The sequence below is a fragment of the Acanthochromis polyacanthus genome, chromosome 11 (assembly GCF_021347895.1).
Source record: "Acanthochromis polyacanthus isolate Apoly-LR-REF ecotype Palm Island chromosome 11, KAUST_Apoly_ChrSc, whole genome shotgun sequence".
Taxonomy (NCBI): Eukaryota; Metazoa; Chordata; class Actinopteri; family Pomacentridae; genus Acanthochromis; species Acanthochromis polyacanthus.
In genome coordinates this window covers 24,977,205-24,997,796 of record NC_067123.1, presented here as the reverse complement: position 1 = coordinate 24,997,796, position 20,592 = coordinate 24,977,205, and the positions used below count along the sequence as shown (strand labels likewise).

Genomic DNA, 20,592 nt, shown 5'->3' with positions numbered 1-20,592 from the left:
GTAGCCAAATCCCACTTGCTGTATTTAATGTCTGTGGTCAAATATCTGTGTTGAAACATGCAAGTGTAATTCCACAGTATTACTCATTTTATTTTAAAGGTATTACTCTCACTTGTTCAGATCTTTTACTCACATTTTATACATAAATGAGCCAAAAGAATTCTCTCTGAATGTGTTCCTGGAAATAATTAAGCAGTCAAATGAAATTCTCTTTTTTTTTATTGCTTTGATTCGGAGCACAATAAGAATCTTTTGCATTAAAAATCACAAACAAATGATGGAAGTAAATTGCTCTTCACAGCAGAAGACAAGTGTAGTCTTTAAACAAAAAGTAGTGCAGTGCAAAGAGTGGGTACATATCGAACCACAACAGAAACAGTTAGTGTGTCCACTGAGGAGGATTTGGATCTCAGACTGTTTTCAGCGCGTCTGGCTTGACGAGACTATACCAGGCAGGAGGCCAGGTGGCTTTGATGCTGGGTCTTTCCTTCAGAGAGTTGTAGTATTTTGCCAGTGCAGGGTAACGCTCACTACTTAACCTACAGTAAAAAAAAAAAAAAAAAGAAAAAAAATGGATAAAACTGGCTGTGACACTTCCAATTGTGCAATTGTTACTGTTTATTATTCCATTCTGACAAGCAGCTAAAAGTCATTTTTGGTTCTTTAACCTACTCACCCATAATGGAACATGTAAGGAATGAATGGATAAACAAGCACATCAGCCAGTGTGAATTCTTTTCCTGCCAGGTAACAGTCCTAGAAGAGAGAACAGAAGAGTTAATGAGAAATGGGGCCAAACAGGTAGTCTGACTATGTCCAAAGATAAAGTTAACCAGACAGCACCTGTGAAACTCATGAATTACCACATCATATTTAATCTATGTGACAATGACAGAAAAACAGTTGAAATAAAACAAACTATTTATGGTTTTACAGAGGTTTGTGATCCTAACAGACAGACACTACGCCCAATAAAGAAATGGTCCAACAGCCTACGTAATTTTTTAGGTAAAATAATTAAAAGAAACAACAGCAAGCTGTAGGTCTTGATATAGCCTTTTCTTACCCAGGCTAAGCCCAACATATCAATGTTCTCATCTAATTGTCAGTGGTAGTGATTGAGCATTTTTCCTCAATTGCTGAGCTGTTCCTGAAACATTAAGTCATTTACCTCCATCTCATTTACCTGCTAAGATTAAAGTTAAATTTGTAGAAACTCTGGCCGTAAAACTTCTCCCAGATCATCCAGTTTCATTATGATTCTTGGAGCAGCACTTAGATCAACATCTAATATGGCTAAGAAAGACAACAACAGTAATACAAAGTGCTGCTGCTGTATTGTAACATTATATTACAGCCTCTTGCTTATTAATGTCTCCTTAGGTTACACTCTGTAGTGTGTGGTGTGAATGTTAAAGCATTTACCGTTTTTTTCAGGTATCCCTCCCACAGCTTGAGCTCAGCTGTCAGAGCCTCCCTGTTTCTCTGAACAGCAGAGTCGTGTCTCTCCCCCTCTGGGACCATGTCGTTGTAGTACATAAAATCCACTGGAAAATGTCAACAGATGTTTAGTTGTGACAACCATTTTCTGAGATATGAGGGCTATGAGGCTAATCAAAGAAATCTGTACACATGTTGCATAACATGGGATTAACATGTGACCCTTCAACATCACTACCTGTTGTGAAGGTGTAGATTCATATATACATAGATTTAATGCATTATGTTGTGAATTCATTAAGTCAGTGCATGACTCTTTAGTGCATATCATGTGTTTTGAATACCTCAGGTCTCATAGGGAGAGATGAATGATGTAAAACTGCCTCTGAGGAAGCTGGCATGAAGTCTCAGTGGTTTAAAGGCAGCAGAGTTGGTTTATGATGTTGTTAAGTGCACTGAAGTCCCAAAAGGATGAACTCTGAATGGCAACAACTGCTAAGTCCAATAACTATTAGTGAGCTTTAGTAGCCTGGATAGTCTGCAAAATTTCACTAAATCCAAGTGGTTCAGATGTAATTTGGAGAAAGTTGCAGCCTTTGGCCCATTTTTTATTATGATGAAGGATTTTCAGGAAGTGCACGGAAGTCTTACCTTTCAAAACAAGAGCCAAATACTTCAGTTATGCATATCAGGGTTAACATACCTATTTTCTGATGGAGTGTGAAAACCTCAAACATGCGCTGGTACACCAGTGCTTGTGCATCGGGGGAGTCAGGAATCAGCTTGGTTCCCTGGGACTTGTACTGGTTCTGGTGTGAGGAACAGAAAAAAGAGGAAGAACAGCATAGAGCTCCTGTTTCTTTTCCTCTGCAGTGTAGCATGTCTGTCTGTCTGACAAGAGGAATAGCCCTCCTACTTATTAACTCCTTGGCTGCATGAAATATTAACTAGAGCCAAGTTCAAGAAATCGGCCAAGTTCTCACCTCCAGGAAAAGGCAGGCGGCAAAGGACTCATTCAGGATATGGTTGCCACATTTGAAGGCAGGAAGCTTTAAGACAGAAAGGAGGGAGTTAAAGCTTAAGATAATTACTTTAAGTTCAAGCATGTATTGTATAAATTCACATATCTAAAAAAAAATGCAGACTGAAGTTGTGAGAGGATTTGACTGGTTTCTAGGTAAACGGCTAGTTTGACTTCAACCCACCTGACCTCTGGGGTTCATGTCCAGGACTTCCTGGGACTTGTGCTCCATTTTCTCAAAGGAGAACTGCTTTTGGTTGTAGCCCTGCAGCTGCTTCTCTTCCAGTATGATCTGGATCCTCCAACAGGGAGGAGAGCCGGAGCCCCACAGCAGAGTCATGTCCTTGGCCATAGTTTCAGAGTGAAGTGCAACAACTGACAGAAGACAGAAGATGTTGTGGTTTGGTGAACGAAGTGAGGAGTGGAACTGAAATACACAGAAGCCTGGTTTTATTTCAAACTGGGAGTTTAGTCCCATCCCATTATTGTGTCACCACCAATGACAAGTCAAAAAAAAAGGGAGTGTTCACGGAGGGAGAATTTCTTTGTGCCTGTTCTTGAACTGTGGACAATGTGACATTGAGCAGCTGCCAGTATCAACAGAACGGTGAAGTAGTGCAAACTGTGTTTGGAAATAATCAATAGTTCAGTCATGTTTTCAACACAGTTTCTAATCAAAAGATAACTTGTTGAATGAGAGAAGGCTGCAGAAATCACAAGAAAAACACATGGTTCTGCTCAGGGATCTACCTTCAAACAACACACTCAGCTGCTATCCAGTAACCTTTCATGTTTCTTCGAAGTTCAACTAAAAGTCTGCATCAGAAATTTAATCTTTAAGACACTAACCAATCAGTGTGCATCACAGGCAATCCTCCTCCTGATACTGTTCTCTTCATACCATAATCTCATCGACGATAAATTTATATCTGTGTCTTCATCAGTTGCAGTCTGTCTCATATGACAACTCCTCAATGTGCATGAGTTTTCATTTTGCTCATCTGGCATGTAAACATTTTTTGTTCGAAAAGCAGAGGCAGCTCATGCTGGTTCATACAACTGGTTCTTCTCTACATACATCAGTCAAACCAGGATATAAATCGATGTACAGTCATAAAAAACACTTCTGCAAACCTGATACACATCTAGTGTTCATTTAAGTGACATAGTTGAACATACAGTATGGCTGGTGTGTCTCCAAGAGGCTGTGCATGAAGCTGAAAATGCAAAAATCATGCAAAGGACGCAATATTGAATGTTTTAATTTGTGCAAAGTCATGCCAACGCAGGATATTTGAGTTACCTTTGTGCAGAGCAATTCACTTCTGACATTAAAATAATAAACACAAAGGTCACATCCTCAAAGATTCCACCCACCTTTTCTACTACGACACGGAGGAGATGTGAGATTGGAATTGACAGTGCAAACTGATTATATTATAGCCCCATATGTCAATATATCAGTTAATTTAGTATGAATTCAGAGAGCCGCCAAGAAATGCTAACTGATATGAGTGGATTAAAAGCTGTTATGTCATCATGACAGTCTCCCTGCTGCTGTCACCCTGCAAACGTCTAATGATGTACAGCAGGGCTATTCAACTGAAATTCAAAGCGGTCCAGTCACTGAAAATGTATTAACGGAAAGGTTCAGAACATTATAATGTCTAACTGTCAAATAAATTCATTGTGGTTCAAAAACCTTCTGACAATATTTATTAACAAACAACTTTCAATATAACTGTACATCTTTAAATAAAGTGTAGAATAGAAAAAATAATGACTGAACAATCTTAGCCAGCATATATACATCTTTAATAATATCTAAATCTAAAAAAAAATAGGAAAATGTTAATTGAAATGTAAAAAGAGCACCCAAATCCCACTTGCTATATCGAGGCCAACAGTCAAATCTCTGTGTAGAAACCTACAATTCTGATTGCATGGTAATATTCATATCATTAAAAGGTATTACTCTCACTCGTTCAGATCTCTGGCTCATATTTTTTGCACAAATGGTCTGAAAGAATTCTCTCTGAATGATGACCTGGAAATAATTAAGCAGTCAAATGAAATTCCCTTGTTTATTGCTTTTGTTTGAAGCACAGTAAGAATCTTTTACATTTAAAATCACAAATCAATGATGGTAGTAAACTGCTTTGCATAGCAGAAACAAAGCGTAGATTTTTTTAAAAAGTAGTGCAATGCAAAGAGTGTTTACATGTCAAATCACAACAGAAACAGTTAGTGCGTCCACTGAGGAGGATTTGGATCTCAGATGGTTTTCAGTGCGTCTTGGTCAGCGTATTTCTGCCAGTAAGGAGGCCAGGTGGCTTTGATGCTGGGTCTGTCCTTCAGAGAGTTGTAGTATTTTGCCAGTGCAGGGTAACGCTCACTGCTTAACCTACGGAAAAAAAGAGAAAACTGGTTATTAAATTTTAAATTGTGCAACTGTTGCAGTTTGTTATTCCTTCCTGACAAGCAGCTAAAAGTCATTTTTGGTCCTTCAACCTACTTACCCATAATGGAACATATAAGCAATGAATGGATAAACAAGCACATCAGCCAGTGTGAATTCTTGTCCAGCCAGACAACAGTTCTAGAAGAGAGAACGCAAGAGTTTATGAAGGATGTTAGCATTAATAATTAAATTTCACATCCATTATTGGTTCAAGTGTTTGTTTTTTTTAAAGATATAGTCTGACATTAAGGGAAAGCTCTCTTGTGATGGTCTGATGGAAGATCAACACCAAGCTCCGGTCAGCTTATCTTAACAAAATAGGACCAAACAGTCAGCCTGGCTGTGTCCAAAGACAAGAAAGCTTACCAGACGGCACCTGTGAAACTCATGAATTAAGACATCATATTTAATCTACGTGACAATGACAGAACAACAATTAAAATAAAACAAACTGTGGTTTTACAGAGGTTTGTGGTCTGAACAGAGAGTCACTGCACCCAATAAAGAAATGATGAAGCAGCCTGCGTATTTTTTTAAATGTCATAATTAAAAGAAACAACAGCACGCTGGAGGTCTTTTGTTGCCTGGACTAAGCCCAACATATCAATGTTTTCATCTAACTCTCAGCTGTAGTGATGAAGCATCTAATTAAAATGCTGAGCGGTTCTCCAAGCATTAAATCATTTACCTCCATCCTGCTATGATTAAAGTTAAATTTGTAGAAACTGTCGCTGTAAAAACTCTCTCAGATCATCCAGTTTCATTATGATTCTTGAAGCAGCACTTATGTTAGCATTTAATATGACTAAGAAAAACAGCAACAGTAATACAAAGTGCTGCTGTATTGTAACATTATTTTACAGCCTCTTGCTTGTGATTGTCTCCTTAGGTTACACTCTAGTGTGTGGTGTGAATGTTAAAGCGTTTACCGTTTTTTTCAGGTATCCCTCCCACAGCTTGAGCTCAGCTGTCATAGCCTCCTTATTTCTGTGAATAGCAGAGTCGTGTCTCTCCCCCTCTGGGACCTTGAAGTTGTAGTACATAGCATTCACTGGAAGATGTCCACAAGTATTTAGTTGTAGGGACCATTTTCTGAGATATGAGGGCTATGAGGCTAATCAAAGAAATCTGTGCTCATGTTGCATTACATGGACTCTGACATTGTGTTTGGGCCTTATCTTCTCTTTACCAGCAGTGGCTGGGGTCAGTCAGGACATCATTATATAACATCGGCTTCACAGTGAGGACAGTAAAACGGTTTAAATAACAGCCTGAAGTGCTGCATTTATCTATTGTAATGAACTGGGAATTCAACTATGTTGGTTTAGCATCCCTCCTCAAGAAATAAAGAACCCGGTCACCTGACTTTAGTTTTACATGTAAACCAATCTGAGCATGGGATCCTTGTGGGATTAACATGTGACCCTTCAACATCACTACCTGTTACGAGGGTTTAGATTCACATATATATAGATTTAGCGCATTATTTCATGAATTCATTAAGTCAGTGCATGACTCTTTAGTGCATATCATGTGTTTTGAACACCTCAGGTCTCACAGGGAGAGATGAATGATGTTAAACTGCCTCTGAGGAAGCCGGCATGAAGTCTCAGTGGTTTAAAGGCAGCAGAGTTGGTTTATGATGTTGCTAAATGCACTGAAGTCCCAAAAAGCAGTCCTCTGAATTGCAACAACCACTAAGTGCTATAACTATTACTGAGCTTTAGTAGCCTGGCTAGTCTGCAAAAACTCACTAAATGGTTTAGATCAAATTTGGAGAAACTTGCACCATTTGGTCATTTTTTAAATTTAGATTCTCAGGACCAGCACAGAGGTCTTCCCTTGCAAAACAAGAGCCAAGTTGTGCATATCAGTGTTAACATACTCATTTTCTCGACGAGTGTGAAAGCCTCAAACATGCGCTGGTACATCAGTGCTTGTGCATCGGGGGAGTCGGGAATCAGCTTGTTTCCCTGGGACTTGTACTGGTTCTGTTGATGGAACAGAAAAGAGGATGTCACACCTGCAGCTGTGGGTTCCAGGCAGCAGCAGTACTCTCCCCTCCCTCTGCAGTTTGGTTTCCCTCTCTTATTAGGTGTACATGTGCACAGAAGCCTGGCAGGAGGTGATGGCAATCGGCAATCGGCAATCAGCGAGCGCAGTGCACAAGCAGGTGAGAGCAGTCCAATCAGCCACTCCAGTTCCTCCATAATACCTGATGCCACTCACCACAGTATCCTGTAGCAGCCACGCCACTCGCATACCACATTTCCCTGCCTTCCATGCCATCAGACTCCACCAGTTAAGTTTCCAACATGTATAATACCAGACTCCAATTCACTGATAGCTCCACTCCTAAATTTTACTGGCATTATTGATTGGGCTCCGGTTCTAGCAGACCCATGGTCGTTGTATTAGTATTTATGGTAGTTTGTATTCACGATTTATCTTTGGGCCTGTTTCTTGCTTTGTGTCGTGGGCTGCAATTACCATAAGTGGATCTACTAGTTGTAAAAATAATCTTGATTATTGTATCGAGTCATTCTTGATTGTATTCCTGCCTTGGTGTTACCATAGGTAGGTCTGCTAATGTTATCTTTGTTCTATTCTTGTATTTAATCTGCCTCCCCGCTCTGAGGAGTCGTATCATCCTGCCGCCTTAGGCAAAACCTGTTGCTTCTGTGCACCAGTGTAGTTTTCCATTTCCGAGTTGTAGTTCTGTATCTTGTTCCTGTCTTGTAAATAAAAGTTCCTTTAAATTGCTCTTCTGTCTGAAATCTCACTTCCAGCTCTTGGGTCTGTATATACTATAACAGAGGAAGAACAGCATGGAGCTCCAGTTTCTTCTCCTCTGCAGTGTAGCATGTCTGACAAGCAGAATAGTCCTCCTACTTATTTACTTCTTGGCTGCATGAAATATTAACTAAAGCCAAGTTCAAGGCCTCGGCCAAGTTCTCACCTCCAGGAAAAAGCAGGCGGCGTAGGACTCATTCAGGATATGGTTGCCGAATTTGAAGGCAGGAAGCTTTAAGACAAACAGAGGGGAATGAAAAACTAAAATAATTACTTTACGTTCAAGCATGTGTTGTCTATATTCATACATTTAACAAAAATGCAGACTGAAGTTGAGTGAGGATTTGACTGGTTTCTAGGTAAAAGGCAAGTTTGACTTCAACCCACCTGACCTCTGGGGTTCATGTCCAGGACTTCCTGGGACTTGTGCTCCATTTTCTCAAAAGAGAGCAGTTTTTGGTTGCACCCCTTCAGCTGCTTCTCCTCCAGCATGATCTGGATCCTCCAGCAGGGAGCAGATCCGGAGCCCCACAGCAGAGTCATGTCCTTGGCCATGGTTTCAGAGTGAAGTTCTACAGCTGACAGAAGACGTTGTGGCTGGTGAATGAAGTGACGAGTGGAACTGAAATACACAGAAGCCTGGTTTTATTCCAAAGTCCAGCCCACCCCATCCGGATTGGTGGAATTTAGTCCCATCCTATTTCTGTGTTATCAAAGATCTATAAATCAAAAGCAGTTTTCAAGGAGGCGAGAACTTCTTTGTGTCCTTGAACTGTGGACAATGTGAAATTGAGCAGCTGCCAGTATCAACAGGGCGGTGAAGTAGTGTAAACTGTGTTTGGAAATAATCCATAGTTTGGTCATGTTTTCAACACAGTTTATAATCGAAAGATAACTTGTTGAATGAAAGATGGCAGCAGAAATCACAAGAAAAACACATGGTTCTGCTCACGGATATACCTTAAAGTAATACACTCAACTGCTGTCCAGTAATATTTCATGTTTCTTAGAAGTTCAACAGAGATTGCATCAAAAATGTTATCTTCAAGACATTCACCAATCAGTGTGCATCACAGACAATCCTCCTCCTGATACTGTTCTCTTCATTCCATATTCCCACCACTGACAATAAATTCATATCCGTGTCTTCATCAGTGTGCAGCCTGTCTCATGTGACAGCTCCTGAGTGTGCATGAGTTTTCATTTTGCTCGGCTGGCATGTAAACATTTTTTGTTCGAAAAGCAGATGCAGCTCATGTTGGTTCACACAACTGGTTCTGCTCTACATGCATCAGTCAAAACAGTTAATCAAGATCTGATCCAGATCAGAATCAGGACAACAAGATGGCTGCTCATACACAAAGGAGGGAGTCAGATGCCCAGAAGACAACCAATCAGAAGAAAGACACATCCTGAATGCTTACGCACCTGTGAAACTATATATAAGGCTGGGTTAGGGGAAGAATAGTGTGTCAGACTTCATAAACTGACAAGAATCCTGTTGTTGTCAGGGATAGAAGTTTGGACCCAGAGCCCTGTATGCTATATTTAATCAACTGTTAAATACACATGTTTAATGAGACCTAAATACCTTCTCCTTTCCCTTCATTCAGTGAATGCGCACGAGCTGTCTCATACATAGTCTGTTTGTGGGGAGAATGAGGATCAGCTCCAACAGTGCACAGCTGCTGACAGTGCTGTGCATCAGGAGAGTAGAGGAATGTTATGTCCGTTCCAGGGAAATCCACATTCTCCTGGTGCTCTTGATTGCATTCTGCATACATTAAAAAAAAAGAGACATATTCATAAATCTGAAAAATGTGAATGTAGTAATACATTTTTCAATTCATTTTTCACTTTGATCTCTTTGCAGAATCGATTGTTGACACACTCAGCTACTCACGTGCAGTGGTCTAATGTGCAGCTACCTTTGTGTGCAGTGGCCAAAGAAACAAACATATTTAACTTTGTTGCACTGATAAATCATTCATTTAAAGCACGCTAAACACACACACAGCTTTATATAAGCTTGCATTACTCAGGTGAAGTTTGATCTCTCATGTCTATTCATAGCTTTAGAGTGCAGATGGAAAAGTGTTTGAATGTTCTGGTACCAAGACCTCATTACAGTCTTCTGTGTTTCATTATCGTTTCATTCCTGGTCTGCAGACATATTAGTTTTTATGTCACGCAGAATGTGTTGACTGCATTGTATTTTACCTCTTATTGCCTTTTTCTTGAGCAGCATGATTAAACCAATTACAACAACCATTGAAACTTACAATCACACTATGAGTGGGAAATAAATCACCTGCTTTGATATCAGTTGAGACACCAAACACCAGAAGTGATGTTGAAAAAACAAAACAGTCTATCTTCATGCTGTGTGATTTAGTCTTTTATTTGTAGTCTTGGTATGAAACATTCCACAGTTCATGTTCTGACTGTGGTGTTGGCATTTGCAGTTTTCCTTTACTGACCTCTACTGTCAAAAATGTAAAAATGCGGGAAGGAAGTCAAAGCTGTTGTGTTTAGTGAAATGTAAAAAGAGTACCCAAATCCCACTTGCTGTATTTAATGTCTGTGGTCAAATATCTGTGTGGAAACATACAAGTATAATTCCATAGTATTACTCATTTTATTTAAAGGTATTACTCTCACTTGTTCAGATCTTTTGCTCACATTTTATGCATAAATGGACTGAAAGATTTCTCTCTGAATGATGACCTGGAAATAATTAAGTAGTCAAATTGAAATTCTCTTTTTTAGCGCTTTTGTTCAGAGCCCAATAAGAATCTTTTACATTTAAAAATCACTAACAATTGATGGTAGTAAATTGCTCTTCATAGCAGAAGAAAAGTGTAGTTTTTAAACAAAAAGGAGTGCAATGCAAAGAGTGTTTGCATATCGAATCACAACAGAAACAGTTAGTGTGTCCACTGATGAGGTTTCGGATCTCAGATGGTTTTCAGCACGTCCGGGTCGATGAATGTAATCCAGCTTGGAGGCCAAGTGGCTTTGATACTGGGTCTTTCCTTCAGAGAGTTGTAGTATTTTGCCAGTGCAGGGTAACGCTCACTACATAACCTACAGGAAAAAATAAATAAATAAAAAGAGGAGAAAATTGGTGTTAAGACTTTATATTGTGCAGTTGTTACTGTTGATTATTCCATCCTGACAAGCGGCTAAAAGTCATTTTTGGTTCTTCAACCTACTTACTGATAGTGGAACATATAAGCAATGACTGGATAAACAAGCACATCAGCCAGTGTGAATTCTTGTCCCGCCAGACAGCAGTCCTAGAAGAGAGAACGCAAGAGTTTATGAAGAATGTTAGCATTAATTATTAAAAATTTCACAACTATTATGTTTTTATTTCATTATGTTATTATAAAGTGTTTTTTAAGATATAGTCTGACATGAAGGGAAAGCTCTCTTTTGATGGTCTGATGGAAGATCAATACTAAGCGCCAGTCAACTTATCATAACAAAATGGGGCCAGACAGGCAGCCTGGTTATGTCCAAAGATAACAAAGTTTACCAGGCGACACCTGTGAAACTCCATTCTGATATTTGGAGCAGCACTTATATTAACATTGAATATGGCTGAGAGAAACAACAACAGTGTTACAAAGTGCTGCTGCTGTATTGTAACATTATATTACAGCCTCTTGCTTGTGAATGATTACACTCTGTAGTGTGTGCCCCAGATAGCAAACTATGGGTGAATCAATGTTGAATCTATGTTGAGACCTAACGTCGAAATTATACAGAAAGTGCAAGGTTGATAAAATGTTAAGTCAACGTTTGCTTACATAGATTACATGTTTGCAAACATAGATTCAACATTAATTAAACATTGACCTGTCAAACATTTTAATTAAACCAAAATACAATGTAGAGTCAATGGCATCTTTTAAACACAAACTTCAATGTTGACAAAATGTTGTTGAATCAACGTTGATCCAACCATCAGTCTTCAACCGTAACCAAAATTCAACCTTCTTAACCCTAATTCAACATTGATTTAACATCTTTTGCTATCTGGGTAAAGTGTGATTTATGGTTGAAAAGCAAACCTTGACTCAACATTTTATCAACCTTGCGCTTTCTGTATAATTTCGACGTTAGGTCTCAACATAGATTCAACATTGATTCACCCATAGTTTGCTATCTGGGTGGTGTGATTATTCAAGCTTTTACCGTTTTTTTCAGGTATCCCTCCCACAGCTTGAGCTCAGTTATCAGAGCCTCCCTGTTTCTCTGAACAGCAGAGTCGTGTCTCTCCCCCTCTGGGACCCTGAGGTTGTAGTAGATAACAGCCACTGTAAAATATCGACAGGTATTTAGTTGGAACAACCATTTTCTGAGATATGAGGGCTATGAGGCCAATCAAAGAAATCTGTGCACATGTTGCATAACATGGACTCCCACATTGTGTTTGGGCCTTAGCTTCTCTTTACCAGCAGTGGCTGGGGTCAGTCAGGACATCATTATATAACATCAGAGTCACACTGAGGACGGTAACAAATGGTTCAGACAAGATCCTGAAGTGCCGCATTTATCTATTGTAGTGAACTGGGATTTCAGCTACTTTAGTTTCCCATCCCTCCTCAAGAACATGTGACCCTTCAACATCACTACCTGTTGTTTAGATTCCTATACACATAGATTTAATGCATTATTTCGTGAATTCATTAAGTCAGTGAATGACTCTTTAGTGCATATCATGTGTTTTGAACACCTCAGGTCTCATAGGGAGAGATGAATGATGTTAAACTGCCTCTGAGGAAGCCGGCATGAAGTCTCAGTGGTTTAAAGGCAGCAGAGTTGGTTTATGATGTTGTTAAGTGCACTGAAGTCCCAAAAGCAGAACTCTGAATCGCAAACTGCTAAGTCTTATAACTACTACAGAGCTTTAGTAGGCTGTTAAGTCTGTAAAAACTCACTAAATCCAAGCGGTTCAGATGTAATTTGAACAAAATTGCAGCATTTGGCCCATTTTTTGTTAAGATGAAGGATTTTCAGGGCGAGCACGAAAGTCTTGTCTCACAAAACAAGAGACAAGTTGTGCATGTCAGGATTAACATACCCATTTTCTCAATGAGTGTGAAAACCTCAAACATGCGCTGGTACATCAGTGCTTGTGCCTCGGAGGAGTCGGGGATCAACTTGTTTCCCTGAGACTTGTACTGGTTCTGGTGTTTGGAACAGAAAGAAAGAGGAACTGTTATGAATAACAGCATGGAGCTCCAGTTTCTTTTCCTCTTTGGTGTAGGATGTCTGTTTGTCTGACAAGCAGAACAGCCCTTTTACTAATTAACTCCTTGGCTGCATGAAATATTAACTAAAGCCAGGTTCAAAACCTCAGCCAAGTTCTCACCTCCAGGAAAAAGCAGGCGGCAAAGGATTCATTCAGGATATGTTTTCCACATTTGAAGGCAGGAAGCTTTAAGACAGACGGGGGAATGAAAGCTTAAGATAATTACTTTAAGTTCAAGCATGTGTTGCATAAATTCATATATTTTAAAAAAAATGCAGACTGAAGTTGTGAGAGGATTTGACTGGTTTCTAGGTAAACAGCAAGTTTGACTTCAACCTACCTGGCCTCTGGGGTTCATGTCCAGGACTTCCTGGGATTTGTGCTCCATTTTCTCAAAGGAGAGCAGTTTTTGGTTGTAGCCCTTCAGCTGCTTTTCCTCCAGCATGATCTGGATCCTCCAGCAGGGAGGAGAGCCCGCACCCCACAGCAGAGTCATGTCCTTGGCCATGGTTTCAGAGTGAAGTGCAACAGCTGACAGAAGACAGAAGATGTTGTGTCTAGGGAACCAAGTGAGGAGTGGAACTGAAATGCACACATGCCTGATTTTATAACAAGCTCCAGCCCATCACATCCGATTGGTGGAATTTAGTCTCATCCCATTTTTGTGTCATCACCAAAGATCTGACTCAAGGGAAAAAAAAGAAAGGAGCAGAGTGTTCACGAAAGTGACAATTTGTTTGTGTCTGTTCTTGAACTGTGGACAATGTGACATTGAGCAGCTGCCAGTAACAGCAGAACAGTGAAGTAGTGCAAACTGTGTTTGGAAATAATCCATAGTTTGGTCGTGTTTTCAACACAGTTTCTAATCAAAAGATAACTTGTTGAATGAAAGAAGGCTGCAGCAATCACAAGAAAAACACATGGTTCTGCTCAGGGATCTACCTTCAAACAACACACTCAGCTGCTATTCAGTAACATTTCATGTTTCTTCAAAGTTTAACAGAGATTGCATCAGAAATGCTATTTTCAAGACATTGACCAATCAGTGTGCATCAGAGACAATCATCCTCCTGTTACTTTCCTCTTCATTCCAAATTCTCACCACTGACGCCAAATTCTTGTCTGTGTCTTCATTGGTATGTTCGGACATGTCCAGAGGAGAGAGAGGGAATATATTGGTAGAAGGATGCTGAGTTTCCCACTGCCAGGCAGGAGGCCTAGAGGAAGACCAAAGAGGAGGTTTATGGATGTGGCTAAAGAGGACATGAAGGTAGTTGGTGTGAGAGAAGAGGATGCAGAAGACAGGGTTAGATGGAGGCAATTGATTCGCTGTGGCGACCCCTGAAGGGAAAAGCTGAAAGGAAAAGAAGAAGTCTTCATTGGTATACAGTCTGTGTCATGTGACAGTTCCAGAGTGTGCATGAGATTTTATTTTGCTCGGCTGGTTTGTGAACATATTTTGTTCGAAAAGCAGATGCAGCTCTTGTTGGTTCATACAACTGGGTCTTCTCTGCATGCATCAGTCAAAACAGGATATAAATCCATGCTCACATTAAAAAAAAAAAATCCCATGCAAACCTGATACACATCAACTGTTGATTTAGTAATATAGCTGAACATACAGTATGGCTGGTGTGTCTCCAAGAGGCTGTGCATGAAGCTGAAAATATAAAAAATCAAGCGAAGGACGCAAGGAAGATTAACACTTTTTAAATTAAATAAAAATTATTGAATGAGAAGATGTGTCCACACTTTTGACTGGCAGTGTACTTAACTGTACTTTGGTTTTTCATTGAGGTTACTAATTATCTGAAGTGCACAGACTGATACCATAAACCTCCTTTTTGATCTTCCTCTAGGCCTCCTGCCTGGCAGTTCAAAGCTCAGCATCCTTGAACTAATATATTCACTGTCCCTCCTCTGTACATAGGATCTCCCCATGTTTGAGCCCATATATGTTTGAGTCACAGCCTCCCTCAGAGGACGGCGGCTCCAACATATTTCACATGGTCAGCACAGCTAGCAGCGGGTACTTCAACCAGAAACTCCTCACTGTCAGACTCAGACAAAGTTGAGTTCTTTGAAGAGGAGGGGAGAGGGTCATGCAGCCAATTGTCTTTCCGGTCACTTTATCCAGAAACATGACCCATCTCTCCAGAGTTGAACACTGAAGCTGACATCAGCACTCACACTCAGTCACATGAGCACCTGAAGGGACAATTCCCAAACATATGAGACATGCTTTGTTCTGGTCCTTGTGATGGACAGAGAAGCTGTGCAAACAGACGACTTCTTCTTTGCTTTGGGCTTGGTGCTCATACTGACACACGAAGCTCACAACTTACAAGAGAACATCAAAATTAGTGTTCTGTGAGCAGTCACACTTAACAACAGAGGCAGCAGTGGCTTACACCAACTGGGACCATTAAGTTAAATTTGAGTCTGCAGTAAAAACAGTTAACTAGCAGTAGCTAGCTAGCCCGTCTCAAAGGAGGTGTTTTAGTAACACGAAGAGCATAGGAACTGAGGGACTGTCCTGACAGGTGCTTGTACAGCCATGCAGGACTTTGAAAATGTTATCACAGATCATCTGCCCTACTGACGTGAATAGAGATGTCTTCAGTTAGGCCAGGCGTAGTCTCACGCTCCACATGTAGGTTCCAGATCGAAGTCTGCCAATGGCTAATCATTTTAATCAGCATCTCCCATGCCATGTCACATATTTTGAGTTAGTCAACCAAAGGGGAATCTTCCATGACTTTTCTGATTGTAAACAATAAAAGACACACTTGACTGGTCACTGGTACATTTTAATCTACTGAAACAGGTAGACGTAATGAATTTGTCCAACATCTCTCAGAAAAGTACAAGAATGACAACCAGACACAACCAAATGAGCATCTTTAGACTGGGTCAGTGCATAATAAGCCAGTAGTTGTTTTTTTTTAATGGTATCTCTAAATTGACTGAAAAATAGTTGAGGTAATAAACAGACACTTAGTATTGGAAGAATGTCTAATTATCCATTTATTTCACTATCTTTATTCACCTTCATGACTTCTGACAGTATAAAAGCTCTGGATTAAAAAAAAAAGATACTTGTGAACACATTTGCTTGTGACAGTGGGTTTGACATGATTTTGTTCAAGTTTTACAGCATTCCAGATTTACTTTCAGTGCTTTGTTTTGTGGAAACATTTTAAATCAAATACATCACTCTTCACAAGTACTACTTAAAGTACCATACCTGTTATCTCTGGTCCAATCAGCCCGGACAGGAGGGGTGCTGGGTGCACAGCTGCTGACAGTGCTGTGCATCAGAAGAGCAGAGAAAGTTGATGTCTGTTCCAGGGAAATCCACGTTCTCCTGGAACTTTTGATTGCATTCTTCAGACTTTAAAAAAAGAGATATATCCATATGTCAGAATTGTCCGCTCATATATCAGAAAAGTAATCTGAACGTAGTAATACATTTTTCAAACCACATATTACTGGTGAAATAAAGATACGTACATGTGATCAAACATGGGTAACACTCGGTCCTGTTAATACCATACATGTTGCATGTTTTACCTTTCCTCAAGGAAATACTGCAAAGGGAATCAAATTGGCTGCCATTGGTTATTTTTTGCTGTTACTCTGCAGACAAAATGAGATCAAAAAGCACAGCTACAGCTAAAGAAGTGTTTCTGCAAATACAAGCTGGTCAAAGGACTATTTTTCAGTCCCAACTTTGATCTCTTTGTTGAATGGATTGTTGACACACTCAGCTACTCGCGTGCAGTGGTCTAATGTGCAGCTGCCTTTGTGTGCAGTGACCAAGGACACAAACATATTTAACTTTGTAGCACTGATAAACCATTCATTTAAAGCACGCTAAAAACAAACACACATAGCTTTATATAATCTTGTATTGCTCAGGTGACGTTTGATCTCTCAGGTCTGTAAATAGCTTTAGCGTGAAGAACAAAAAGCGTTCGAATGTTCTGGCAGCAAGACCTCAGGACAGTCTTCTGTTTTTCATGATTGTTTCATTCCTGGTCTGCAGACATTAGTTTTTATGTCACGCAGAATGTGGTGACTGCATTGTATTTGACCTCTTATTGCCTTTTTTTCTTAAGCAGCATGATTAAACCAATTACAACAACCATTGAAACTTACAATCACACTATGAGTGGAAAATAAACCACCTGCTTTGATATCAGAGTGAGAAACCAAACACAAGAAAAGGTATTTTAAAAAAAACAGTCCATTTCTTCACATTGTGTGATTTAGTCTTTTATTGGAAGTCTTGGTATGAAACAACCCACAGTTCATGTTTTAACTGTAGCTATTGACAATTTTCTTTTAGTAACAACTACTGTCAAAAGTTTAAAAGTGAAGGAAGGAAGTCAAAACTGTTAACATGTTTATTGAAATGTAAAAAGAGCATCCAAATCCCACTTACTATATTTGAGGCCAACACTCAAATCACTGTGTAGAAATCGACAGTTTTGATTGAATAGTGTTACTCATTTTATTTGAAGGTATTACTCTCACTTGTTCACATCTCTGGCTCATATTTTATCTATAAATGGTCTGAAAGAATTCTCTCTGAATGATGACCTGGAAATACTAAAGCAATCAAATTGAAATTCTTTTTTTTTTTTTGTGCTTTTGTTCAGAACACAATAAGAATCTTTTTCATTCAAAATCACAAGCAAATAATGGTAGGAAATTGCTCTTCAAAGCAGAAGAAAAGAATAGTTTCTAAAAAAGTTGTGCAATGCAAATAGTGGGTGCATATTGCATCACAACAGAAACAGTTAGTGTGTCCACTGAGGAGGATTTGGATCTCAGACGGTTTTCAGCGTGTCCTGCTCAATTAATTTATGCCAGTAAGGAGGCCAGGTGGCTTTGATGCTGGGTCTTTCCTTCAGAGTGTTGTAGTATTTTGTCAGTGCAGGGTAACGCTCACTACATAACCTACAGGAAAAAAATAAATAAATAAGGAGAAAACTGGCTGTGACACTTCAAATTGTACAATTGTTACTGTTCATTATTCAATTCCGACAAGTAGCTGAAAGCCATTTTTGGTTCTTTTACCTACTTACCCATAGTGGAACATGTAAGCAATGAATGGAAAAACAAGCACATCAGCCAGTGTGTATTCTTTTCCAGCCAGAAAACTGTCCTAGAAGAAAGAACACAAGAGTTTATGGAGGATGTTAGCATTAATAATTAAATATTTCACATACATGATGGATTAAAGTGTTTTTAAGACATAGTCTGACATGAAGGGAAAGCTCTCTTTTGAGGGTCTGATGGAAGATCAACACCAAGCTCCAGTCAGCTTATCTTAAGGAAATTGGGCCAAACAGGCAGCCTGGCTATGTCCAAAGATGACAAAGTTAACCAGGCAGCACCTGTGAAACTCATGAATTACCACATCATATTTCATCCTTGTGACAGTGACAGAACAACAATTAAAATAAAACATACAATTTTTTGGTTTTACAGAGGTTTGTGGTCCTAACAGACAGACACTGTACCCAATAAAGAAATGGTCCAGCATGTAATTTATTTCATGTAGTAATTCAAAGAAACAACAACAAGCTGGAGGTCTTTTGTTACCTAGGATAAGCCCAACAAATCAATGTTCTCATCCAACTCTCAGATGTCGTGATTGAGCATTTTTATTAAAGCACCTCCATCCTGGTCAGACTAAAGTTAAATTTGCGTCTCCCAGATCATCCAGTTTCATTATGATTCTTGGAGCAGCATTCACATGAACATTTAACATGGCTGAGAAAAACAATAACAGTAATATAAAGTGCTGCTGCTGTATTGTAACATTATATTAGAGCCTCTTGCTTATGAATGTCTCCTTAGGTTATACTGTAGTGTGTGGTGTGAGTGTTAAAGCGTTTACCGTTTTTTTCAGGTATCCCTCCCACAGCTTGAGCTCAGTTGTCAGATCCTCCCTTTTTCTCTGAATAGCAGAGTCATGTCTCTCCCCCTCTGGGACAAAGAAGTTGTAGTACATAAAGCCCACTGGAAAAAATCAAAAAGTATTTAGTTGTAGGGACCATTTTCTGAGATATGAGGGCTATGAGGCCAATCAAAGAAATCTGTACACATGTTGCATAACATGGACTCCCACTTTGTGTTTGGGCCTTAGCTTCTTTTTACCAGCAGTGGCTGGGGTCAGTCAGGACATTATTACATAACATCTGCTTCACACTAAGGAAAGTAAAAACAGTTCAAATAACAGCCTGACGTGCTGCATTTATCTATTGTAATGAACTGGGATTACAGCTGTGTTAGTTTAGCAGCCCTCCTCAAGAAATAAAGAACACGGTGTGATTTTAGTTTTACATGTGAACCAATCTGAGCATGTGATCCTTTGTGGGATTAACATGTGACCCTTCAACATCACTACCTGTTGTTTAGATTCATATACACATGGATTTAATGCATTATGTCGTGAAGTTATTTAGTCAGTGCATGACTCTTTAGTGCATATCATGTGTTTTGAACACCTCAGGTCTCATGAGGAGGGATGAATGATGTTAATTTGTCTTTGAAGAAGCTGGCATGAAGTCTCAGTGGTTTAAAGGCAGCAGAGTTGGTTTATGATGTTGCTAAATGCACTGAAGTCCCAAAAGCAGAACTCTGAATGGCAACAACTGCTAAGTCCTATAACTACTACTGAGCTTTAGTAGCCTGAATAGTCTGTAAACACTCACAAAATCCAAGCGGTTCAGATGTAATTTGGAGGAACTTGCACCATTTGGTCCATTTTTTATTTGCCTTGCAAAACAAGAGCCATGTTATGCATATCAGGGTGAACATACCCATTTTCTCGACGAGTGTGAAAGCCTCAAACATGCGCTGGTACATCAGTGCTTGTACATCGGGGGAATCTGGAATCAACTTGGTTCCCTGGGACTTGTACTGATTCTGTTGATAGAACAGAAAGAAAGAGGAACTGTTATGAAGAACAGCATGGAGCTACAGTTTCTTTTCCTCTTTGGTGTAGGATGTCTGTTTGTCTGACAAGCAGAACAGCCCTTTTACTAATTAACTCCTTGGCTGCATGAAATATTAACTAGAGCCAGGTTCAAAGCCTTGACCAAGTTCTCACCTCCAGAAAAAAGCAGGCGGCGTAGGACTCATTCAGGATATGTTTCCCACATTTGAAGGCAGGAAGCTTTAAGACAGAAAGGAGGGAGTTAAAGCTTAAGATAATTACTTTAAGTTCAAGCATGTGTTGTATAAATTCATGCATTTAAGAAAAATGCAGACTGAAGTTATGACAGGATTTGACTGGTTTCTAGGTAAACAAGAAGTTTGACTTCAACCCACCTGACCTCTGGGGTTCATGTCCAGGACTTCCTGGGACTTGTGCTCCATTTTCTCAAAGGAGAACAGCTTTTGGTTGTAGCCCTTCAGCTGCTTCTCCTCAAGCATGAGCTGGACCCTCCAGCAGGGAGCAGAGCCAGAGCCCCACAGTAAAGTCATGTCCTGGGCCATGGTTTCAGAGTGAAGTGCAACAGCTGACGGAAGACAGAAGACGTTGTGGCTGGTGAGCGAAGTGAGGATTGGAACTGAAATGCAGAAGGCTGGTTTTAT

The 20,592-nt window shown here is 39.7% G+C and overlaps 2 protein-coding genes across 8 annotated transcripts in view; both read right to left on the bottom strand.

Annotated features, from left to right (window-relative positions):
- Window positions 1-201: 201 nt before the first annotated feature.
- The window catches only part of LOC110947741 (glutathione S-transferase A-like), a 39,830-nt gene continuing 19,439 nt past the window's right edge, over window positions 202-20,592 (bottom strand). The window contains exons 1-7 of one of the 7 annotated variants that reach the window (XM_051955668.1): window positions 9,307-9,546; window positions 8,103-8,337; window positions 7,882-7,947; window positions 6,808-6,913; window positions 5,852-5,973; window positions 4,981-5,060; window positions 4,532-4,865 (exon numbers count right to left, since the gene is read on the bottom strand). In XM_051955668.1, the coding sequence (XP_051811628.1) occupies window positions 4,736-4,865; window positions 4,981-5,060; window positions 5,852-5,973; window positions 6,808-6,913; window positions 7,882-7,947; window positions 8,103-8,270 (672 nt within the window). In that variant the 5' untranslated portion in view covers window positions 8,271-8,337; window positions 9,307-9,546 and the 3' untranslated portion in view covers window positions 4,532-4,735. Of the gene's footprint in view, window positions 540-676; window positions 757-1,425; window positions 1,548-2,143; window positions 2,250-2,423; window positions 2,490-2,645; window positions 2,893-4,531; window positions 4,866-4,980; window positions 5,061-5,851; window positions 5,974-6,807; window positions 6,914-7,881; window positions 7,948-8,102; window positions 8,338-9,306; window positions 9,547-17,240; window positions 17,944-18,071; window positions 18,152-18,889; window positions 19,012-19,814; window positions 19,921-20,104; window positions 20,171-20,325; window positions 20,576-20,592 lie in introns of those variants that run through there. The other 6 variants (XM_051955662.1, XM_051955663.1, XM_051955669.1 and 3 more) reach the window with 6 other exon arrangements.
- Window positions 10,096-13,575, bottom strand: LOC110968380 (glutathione S-transferase A-like). The gene is made up of 6 exons (XM_051955687.1): window positions 13,319-13,575; window positions 13,099-13,164; window positions 12,808-12,913; window positions 11,919-12,040; window positions 10,935-11,014; window positions 10,096-10,802 (listed from the first exon to the last, which is right to left on the bottom strand). Exons 1-6 carry the CDS (start codon window positions 13,484-13,486, stop codon window positions 10,673-10,675), a joined length of 672 nt encoding a protein of 223 aa, XP_051811647.1. The 5' UTR covers window positions 13,487-13,575; the 3' UTR covers window positions 10,096-10,672.

Excerpts from the sequence above, each read along its gene's own strand:
- LOC110968380 (XM_051955687.1), bottom strand. The coding sequence starts at position 13,486 with ATGGCCAAGGACATGACTCTGCTGTGGGGTGCGGGCTCTCCTCCCTGC. Across the intron at positions 13,165-13,318 it reads ACATGAACCCCAGAGGCCAG|CTTCCTGCCTTCAAATGTGG; the intron begins GTAGGTTGAAGT and ends TCTGTCTTAAAG. Across the intron at positions 12,914-13,098 it reads CCGCCTGCTTTTTCCTGGAG|AACCAGTACAAGTCTCAGGG; the intron begins GTGAGAACTTGG and ends TCCAAACACCAG.